General features: G+C 34.7%; 1 gene segment (V, D, J or C); it reads left to right on the top strand.

Moving 5' to 3' along the window:
- Window positions 1–7,768: 7,768 nt before the first annotated feature.
- Window positions 7,769–8,223, top strand: LOC134625372 (Ig heavy chain V region XIG14-like). The segment is given in 2 exon segments: window positions 7,769–7,834; window positions 7,916–8,223. Coding segments are annotated over 2 exon segments (351 nt in total).
- The last annotated feature ends 2,054 nt before the right edge of the window (window positions 8,224–10,277 follow it).

Genomic DNA, 10,277 nt, shown 5'->3' on the forward strand with positions numbered 1-10,277 from the left:
TTTACTCAGTGCTCAGGTGCCGTACTTGCAACTTATCTCAAGTTATTATGGACAACAAGCCTTTCCTTCACTGTTTCACCACCTGCTGCTTTCAGGTTTAACTTTTGTTCAAAAATACTAAGGGGGCAACAGAAAATCTCACTTCAAACAAATCCCACCTGAGTGGGATTTGTTAGAAGTGAAAGCATCTAATACAAGGCACTGCTTTCACTTCATATTTGTTTGAAGGATGTGGTTTTTAGAGACTTTTGTAACTGGAATCATCAAATACACAAAAACATTTTAAATATCACATTTTTATTTGTTTATTCACAGGGGATATAAAATGATAAAAAACTGTACATGGACATACGTAACTAAAAAAATCATGATTAATAACTGAACTTTAACAGCTGCTTTGCTGAATTAAAATGGGTATTAACTTAATCAAACCTGCAACAGTTATATTGTTTTATTTAAAAAAAAAAAAAGCTGTAAAAAATAAAAATACATAAAAACAGTGCCAACTTATGATCTACTAATTTGTTAGGAAACATGTCATTTTTTTATTTACAGCACATGAAATCTCAGTAATACACTTTCAAATATTATTAAACTTCTACTTAAAAATCATGTAATGAACTTTAGAAATGGTTTTGTTTTCTTACTTTCAAAGAATCAATGCAATGTTCCTGAAATGAGCACACTATCAGCAAAACACTATATGTGTAAGCAGCCTACTGTTTAGTCGAAGGCATAAATATTACATATGAAATAATTTATCATGCTTTTGATTGATTTATATTTTATTTATATTACTTTTTACAGCAAATATCAGCATCACTGGAAAATAAACTTGCAGCAATTATATTTTTGCAATAAAACATTGAAAATGATTAACATATTAGAAAGAATCATATTTAATTCATTACTTAAATGTCCAGCATTAACATATTTAACATTTAGCATTTAAAATTGCGTATTTGGATTTCTAAAAATAGGTTATGCCCCTCTGGCTTTACCAGCATGTAAACAACAAACCACACTGCTGTGCCTGCAAACCTATTACTTCCAATTGCTTCTGTGTGTCTTGTAATGATCAATGGCAGTAAGCAGGTGTAAATACTAAATTGCTTTACAATTATAGACAAAATATAATAAAATCATAGAAAACTGTCAAACTGTACATGTTCATTTTCTAGTTTATCACTTTGTTAAACAGCAGTATTTTTTGCTAGGGAGGAGGAGTCAATGCAAACACCAATTATTCTGTAACTTTATAAGTGTTCAAGAGTAAGAATCAGGGACCCAACCTCATATAGACACTGCAAACTGGCAAAGACAACTGACTTCAACAATGATCAGATCAGTTATTTTACAGATTCTGTTTTGTTTCTTGGCTGGTAAGGACATACATTTTTTGTTAACAAATTAAAAGATACGAAGAAATGTGATAACTAATGAGCTATTAACATTTCTGTAGGTACTGAGGGTCAAACACTGACTGAGTCTGAATCAGTGGTTAAAAGGCCCGGAGACTCCCACAAACTGACCTGTACGTACTCAGGGTTCAGTTATGATATTACTGTAGCTTGGATCAGACAGGCTGCTGGAAAAGGACTGGAATGGATTGCTTGGATCAATAGTGGCAGTAGCAAGTACTACTCTCAGTCAGTCCAAGGCCGGTTCACCATCTCCAGAGACAACAGCAGAAAGCAGGTGTATCTGCACATGAACAGCTTGACAACTGAGGATTCAGCTATTTATTATTGTGCTCGAGAGCCACAGTGACACAAGAGGAAGAAACGCTGTACAAAAACTCAGCACATCAAGCTAAATCTAAATTTACCTTCAGTTTCTCTTCCCCAAAGGGGAACCAGCATTGATTTTTGTCCATATGTATATGTATGCTAAATCACTTTTTTCTTCACATGCTGATCTGGTGCCAGGACAAACAGATCAGACCTCAGGCTCAGTTATCTCTGTCCCATCTCCCTGTACGCACAGTCCTGATCAGCTCTACTGATATTTGAAGAAGGAGGTGAGTCAAAAACATTTTGTCTAAAAGTGTCTAATTGCAGGCTAATTGCCCTTGGGAAAGGTATTTTTGTTCTATACATTATTTACCCCATTTTATATACAGAATGTGAATTTAAATTTTCCTCCAGACAAAAATCAATGTTTAAACACACACACACACACACGCGCGCGCGCACACACACACACACACACACACACACACACACACACACACACACACACATATGTATGTTTGCCTGGCAGCACCCCTGCTCTTCAGTGCCTGAAGAATTACAGGAAGTCACCAGAGGAGGAGCCCTCAGACCACAGATGATTACAGTACCAGGCCACTAACACAAACAGTGTCTGTTGTATGCCACTCTGTAGCACTAGTTTTAATTTGAGTGGTAATAAAATAGTACTAACTGAATTATAATTTAAGGTACAGTATAAAATTCAACTTCAATAGCTCAAAGCTCAATTGTTGACAAAATTTAAAAAAAACTACTTTAATATGTAATTAAGTCCTAGTAACATGTGACATGTATATTTGAAGCATTTGAACTAAGGTTCAACTTAAAAATCATCCTGTAACTGAGTTTAGAATTGGTTTTATTTCTATTTTTGGAAAGAAATCAATGCAGTGTTCATGAAATAAATGTATTATCTCCATTATCTCCATAGTTTACTGTTTAGTAAAAGATAATGCATTTTGATTTAATATTAGATTTCACAGTTAAGGATACTTTGTCACATTCTTACTCTCTCCCAATAATATTCTGATACAAACCTTCAGGCTCTGCAGTCTTTTTTCTGGGTTTTTATCTGCCTTCAGAAAAGATGCTGAGTTAACGGTGTCTAAGGCACTGTCTCAGAACAGATCCTTCATCAAAAGATGTATAAATATAGATCTATGCAAGGTGGTAAGCTAGTGAATTGAGGGGAAAAAAATAATACATAATTTTTGTGCATTTTTAATGTTAGCCTGGATGATTAAAGATAATTAAAAATTGTGTTCTGTTTTGAGGAGGGGCAGATGCAAACTATGTTCTCTAACATGTTTAAGTAGATGTACAATATGACTACATGATTAGCCACCCGTGTACACAGAGCAGAGACAAATGGCTTTAACAATGAATCATCGTAATTTTATGGTTGTTTTTCTCACCCTTTCAATTTGCTGGGCTGGTAAGGACAGCACAGTCCTTTTACATTATTGTAATAGAACAATACAGAAGTTAATTGTTTCTGTTTGTCTGTAGGTATCAAGGGTCAAACACTGACTCAGTCTGAGCCAGTAGTAAAAAATCCTGGAGAATCCCACAGACTGACCTGTAGCTTGGATCAGACAGGCTGCTGGAAAAGGACTGGAGTGGATTGCTTGGATCTACGATACTGGTAGCAGCACCTACTACTCTGAGTCAGTCAGAGGCCGGTTTACCATCTCCAGAGACAACAGCAAACAGCAGGTGTATCTGCAGATGAACAGCTTGACAACTGAGGATTCTGCTGTTTATTATTGTGCTCGATACTCACAGTGACACAAGAGGAAGAAAAGCTGTACAAAAACTTAACGCATCAAACTAAATCTAAATTTCAATCATCAGCAGAAGAAAGTGATATGTTAGGGTTAGTGTTTATCAGCCCCAGTGTATGTTCTCTGTGAGTCTCACTGAGGCAGACACACTCACATTATGGACACTACACATTAACTGTTACTGTCATTTATTTATTCGACCAGGACATCTTTTCCTCAAAGGGTGAAAACTGTGATCAATGACCACAGCCAGCCTCTATGACGTGCAGCCAGGTCTTCTGTCCATCACCTGCAGTGTCAGACACCTGAAGTGTGTCTTCTTCTGTGACACATAAAGGACAAATGTTGTACAGAAACCCAGTGCATGAAACTAAGTCAATATCTGCTTTCTGCATTTCAGTTTTCAGTAATTAAGTAAATTTCATCATCACTGATTATTAATCTGTTTCTGAATTAAGGCAAAATAAAACAGAGAAAACAATATGTTGTTTATCAAACTGTCCAACTTTAAACCAGAGGACTCTTCTGTGCACAGTATTACTGTGTCTGATACACACATTGGTACGAGGAAATGTTGAAGCGATACAAAAACTCAATCGATTCCTTTGTTGTGTAAATACCACCAAGTGGTAGTACAGCTCTAAATATGAATGTACAAATGCAGACTAAGAGGGAGCAGCTGCTGTTGTGGTTTGTGGTCTTCTGTTCCTTATTGTCAATAAAATGTTATTTTCTTTTAATACGCGTACACGTGCACACATCAACAGCTCATCATGTAGTTTATGAATTCTTGTTTCCATCACTGTGAGCTTTAAAGGTGTCATAATGCTCCTGTTACTGACGTTCAACAGCAGGTTTTAAATGATAAATGATTGTTTATGCACTCAATGCTTAATACCATTGTCTTGCAGGAATTCAGGGTTCAGGAGTCTCTGATTCTCTGCTCTGCCTGTGTTGATCTTCCCTGTTTGCTCTGTTTTTAATGCTGCCTATAACAGTCCTGGATACTCAAAAGAGTCAAAAGAGATTCTGAATCTCAAGAGTTTCTTTTCCTGGTTAATATCCTGGTAAAAAATTATTTCTGAGGAGAATAAGCAGACAAGTCACCACCACCCAGTGTGAATGTCATAGCTACCCTAAAGTAAAAATAATGGTACTTAGAATAATATATATATTTTTAATGTTGTTAATTACTGATCTTATCTATGCTTTTTTTAAATTGTTTTTTTATTTAAAGATCAGTAGATATTTATTTCCTGAAATGAAAAAAAAATACTTTTATTGGTTGACTGTTAAGCTTGATTAATTTCTGACACAGAAGTCATGTGTACCAGCTATTTCTCAAAAACAGGTTTTTGAAAGATTTATAAAATGTTTGTTATGACAAGTGGTGTAATAAATATTTTAAGCACTCTAGTATTGCTTTCTTTATATTGATAGCCTGAATACTTGCTGAATGCTAAATTTCTGTGACCCGGAGTGTGGTTCTCTTTGAGGAGGAACACATGCAAAATTATATCCTCCATCTTTGAATATGTGTCACAGGATAAAAAACATGGACTACATGATTGAATCACACCAATGTGGACTGGGCAGAGACAAATGGCTCATACAATGAACCATCCAGCGTTGAAGGCTGTTATTCTTGTCCTGTCAGTTTACTGGGTTGGTAAGGACTGAAGTATTTGTTTTACAAACATTATGACTGGATGAAAAATTATATGCTTGAAATACAAAGGCTAATTATGTTTTTATCTGCAGGTACTGAGGGTCAAACATTGACTGAGTCTGAATCAGTGGTTAAACAGCCTGGACAATCCCACAGACTGACCTGTACATACTCAGGGTTCAGTAGTGATATTCATACTGCTTGGATCAGACAGGCTACTGGAAAAGGACTAGAATGGATTGCTTGGATCCAGTATAATGGTGGTAGCACCCGCTACTCTCAGTCATTCAGAGGCCGGTTTACCATTTCCAGAGACAACAGCAGAAAGCAGGTGTATCTGCAGATGAACAGCTTGACGACTGAGGATTCAGCTGTTTATTATTGTGCTCGAGAACCACACAGTGACACAAGAGGAAGAATCTTTGTACAAAAACTCAGCACATCACCAAAGGGAACGATTTACTTTCTGCTGTTCACATTTATAGTAATGAACTGCAAGTCAACATCATTAACACAAGAAGAAACAACAAAGGCACAAGGATCTCCAAAATATTTAACAATATCTGTTGGGATTAGTCATCAATTTGATAATCTATTTCAAAAATGTACTATAAATTGCACTCACCATCTTGTTTAGTTTTCAGGCCAAATATATTAATCTTTAATAGTATCTTTTTTAAAGATACACTTGTTTATCATTACTTATTGCAGCCTGCAGGGAAAGGACAGGTATGGATCTGAATATAATCCTGGTGATTCATTCAGCAAAGATTCAGTAAAGAATAAGTTTAGTATCAACTTAGACATTAACTTGACTGCAAGTGGACAGATCGTGCAGGCAGAAGACACTGCTGTGTATTACTGTGGAAGAGAACCACAGCATCAAAACATCCACAGAGTTGAACAAGAACCCCTCAGTGCCTAAACAGTTATAACATGAAGCCACCAGAGGAGGAGCCCTCAGACCACTGATGAATTTAAGATATTACATAATTCAAAAAAGTGATTTACAATGTGAGTTAAAATGCTAGAAGAAAACATTAAAATATGTGAGTCAGTAAATATTCCTTTATTGTATTTCACTTTGACATCTACAAACTAAAACTCTGCACAGATACTTTGGGGCTACTGTGTTTACCTCAGATTGTTATTAAATAAGCAAACATCAGAATTTGTCTGAGGGTGTTTTTATTGTTGTTTTTGTTGTTGTTTTTTGGTAGCTGTCAAAAGGCCCAGTTTAATAAAAAAAACTATTTTAACTGACTTGGCACTGTATAAAAAACAAGTTAAATAATATAGTAAATATTATAATTTCTTTTTTTATTCAGTCAGAAGCTAACTTCCACCTAGGCTAATATAAATAGAATATATTTATATTATAATATTTTATTAATATAAATAAAATATGTACATTTACGGAAGAACGGAAACTTCCAGAAGATTTTATTTCCACCTGATTTTTTGGGGGGATAATGCTTAGTTTTAGTTTAGATTCATTGGTTTTAGTTTTTTTTTTGTTTTTTTCTTATTATTGTATGGAGGACATATGTCAAAGGCAAAGGAAAACCAGTGTAGGAGTTAATACTACTTGGCTAAAATTATTGACATTTTAATAATTTTATTGCACTTTTAATTTTACACCCTGTCTTGGTTGTGATGATCCATTTATAAGCAGTATGTTTCTCACTGTTATGTTGTCATGTTATATTACAGTTCAAACAAGTGTGTATCACATGCCTGTAGTGTGACGTGCAAGTCTAGTTTTCTAATTATGTAATATTGAGAAAATATAGATGTTTGTTTAAAGAACTGCATTTGTGCTTTTAATTTTTTAGATATTTCTTGTTGAATTTTACAGATTTACAAAATGCATGTATCATTGACAGTCATTGAGAGCAGTTTAACCAGTGAATATTTATAAGACTAATTTGATTAAATGACAAAAAAAACCTAATATGCAAACATGTTCAAAAGCAGTTTAGCAGATATAACTGAATAAACAATTATCAAAATGAAATTATTATGTCAGTTTTACATGAGGTGACTGAAAGGATTTATATAAAACGGTTTAAATGTAAACATAAACACTGTGTGTTAAATTAAGATGAGATAAATGTAAAGATTTCAGGAAATAAAAATATAAAAATATTTTTAACATCAAAATGTACCGTTTTAACACAGAATATATAACATAAATTTATTGCATGTAACAAATGTACAGATTTTTTCATGTTCTTGATGACTTTATAACAGAGGATTTTATTGTTTGTTACAGAGATTACATTTAACTCATCAACATACTGAAAGACTAAATAAAGCTGCTTCATTGGGAAACTGTTTTGGTAAAATTGTTTTTGAATGAAAAAAACATCAAACTTTATGTTTGTGTTTTAAATAATATTTTTATTTTAATTATTTCAGTTTTTTATTGTTAATACTGATTGCCACAGTGTTATCTCTTATAATCTGTCAGCTTCCATCTACATGCAAAGCAAACTTCCTGACAGTCGACTATAAAAACTTGAAATCATGCCGCCAGTTAAAGCAGAAAAAGAGAAGTTCGCATCAGATTATCTTGAGTACCAAAATGTTCTCTGTAGCTCTGCTGCTCCTGCTGGCTGCTGGATCCTGTGAGTCTGACTGGAAAAAACCACTGACACTATGATCACAGTATACTGACTTGCTGTTACATAAAACATGTTTTTTCACAGGTGTGAAGTGTGAACAGCTGACACAGCCAGAGTTTGTGACTGTGCAGCCAGGTCAGCGCCTGACCATCACCTGTCAGGTCTCTTATTCTCTGAGCTACTATCGGACAGCTTGGATCAGACAGCCTGCAGGGAAAGGACTGGAGTGGATTGGAAGTGTACGTGATGGATACAACACATATTACAAAGATTCACTAAAGAACAAGTTCACCATCAACTTAGACACTTCAAGCAAGACAGTGACTCTAAATGGACAAAATATGCAGGCTGAAGACGCTGCTGTGTATTACTGTGCCAGAGAGTCACAGTAGCAGAAACCATCAGCAGGCCTGAACAAAAACTCTTCAATGTCTGATTAGTTGTAACATGAAGCCACCAGAGGAGGAGCCCTTAAACCATTTATGGTTTAGGAGTGGTTAAATAAGAAAAGGCTTGTATACTTTCTATAACAATGAAAAAATAAAATAAAATAAAAATAAAATTAAAAAAAAATAAAGAAAATATGAAAATACAATAATTTTATTCAAAGACATAAAAAAAATTCTGATATATGCTACACCCATAACTTAACTTGATAAGCCTAAGTTTAATCAAACTCACTTGTGCCCAACATAAAGACATAACATAAACAACTATAATGCAAGTTTTTAATGAAATGTCTTCAAATTAGAACTTAAGATTTAGTTTGGTTGTTATAACTTCAATGAAGTTTGAGTTTATAAAGCTTCATAGATGTCACTGAAAGAAAAAAGTGTGCATGCTTCAAAGCCTCTTATTCTATATTATTAGACTTTACGAAATTAACAAACTAAAAAGTGTAGTGCTTAATATTCGCAGTGTAAGAGCACATATTCAAGTGTTCACAAATTATAGCAAATGTTTACAGTAGAAGAATAAGATGAACACATACGCAGACATGCTGCAGTTCATGAATTCCTGCAAAAAATGCAACATGATAAAAAGTATGAGTGCTATTGACAATTTTGCATGAGCTAAGGTGTGGTTCTCTAACAGATGGAGGAACTGATACAAGGTTCACTTTTCCCTAATTAGATGTTTGTTCATAGGTACTGTTAAATCCTAGTTGAGTGTGAACCAGTGGTCAAAAGGCCTGAAGAATCCCAGAGACTGATGGGTATAAAGTGAGAGTTTGACAGTCATTACTGGAACCCTTGAATCAGACATGCTGCTGGAAAGGTAGTGCACTGCTACTCTGATTGAAAAGAATATTACTCTCAGCATTTGCAATCTTCACAGACAGCAACTGATTCTGCTAAAGAATAATTAAAGATTGAAATGTCTGTGAAGCACAGTAACTGAAGTATAAATTTATGTATCTGCTGTCAGTAAAATAATTTTGTAAAGGTAGGTGGGAGGAAAGAGGGAGAAACACATATTGTAAACTCAGTCTCACTGTCTTGTTAATTGTTCATTTTAATCATTAGAAAATTCTGCACTGTAATCATATACAGTAAATATGATTTACTGATAAATGTGATTTATACATTTTCCAACTTTTGCGTAGTAGGAGGAGCCAATGCAAAACTGATATGGCCAATGCCTTCAAATGTTCATCTGCAGAGTAAAAGTCACAGACTGCAGAGTGGACACCAACAATGACTTTTACAATGATCAGACCAAACTGTTTAGTTGTTTCTCTCATTCTGTTTTCTACATTGGTTGGTAAGGATACATAAATCTGTTGGACAAACAAACATTTCGTTTAATGAAAATGTGATCACAATAATGTGTTATTAATATTTTTGTAGGTACTGAGGGTCAAACACTGACAGAGTCTGAATCCGTGGTTAAAAGGCCTGGAGACTCCCACAAACTGACCTGTACATACTCAGGGTTCAGCAGTGATATTTATGCTCACTGGATTAGACAGGCTGCTGGAAAAAGACCGGAATGGATTGCTTATATCAACCCTAGCAGTGGTAGCATCTACTCTGAGTCATTCAGCGGCAGATTTACCATCTCCAGAGACAACAGCAGAAAGCAGGTGTATCTGCAGATGAACAGCTTGACAACTGAGGATTCTGCTGTTTATTATTGTGCTCGACACACACAGTGACACAAGAGGAAGAAACTGTACAAAAACTCACCACATTAAAATTATATTTAGACAAATTACCTGCAGTTAAATGTAATTGACCGACTGATATAAAGAACAAAAAATGGAAAGTTTAATTTATGCTTGTATCCTAAGCAGATTTTATTTTGATGTACTTTGTTCGTCCTCACAGTCAAATTAACCATAATCATAAACTCTGATGCTTTACAAAAACTTGACAAAACCCTAAAGTATGAAAAGATCAGCATTTAGAAAACATTAAACAGACAGACACACATGAAAGAAAGT

Source organism: Pelmatolapia mariae, linkage group LG4 (genome assembly GCF_036321145.2).
Source record: "Pelmatolapia mariae isolate MD_Pm_ZW linkage group LG4, Pm_UMD_F_2, whole genome shotgun sequence".
NCBI lineage: Eukaryota > Metazoa > Chordata > Actinopteri > Cichliformes > Cichlidae > Pelmatolapia > Pelmatolapia mariae.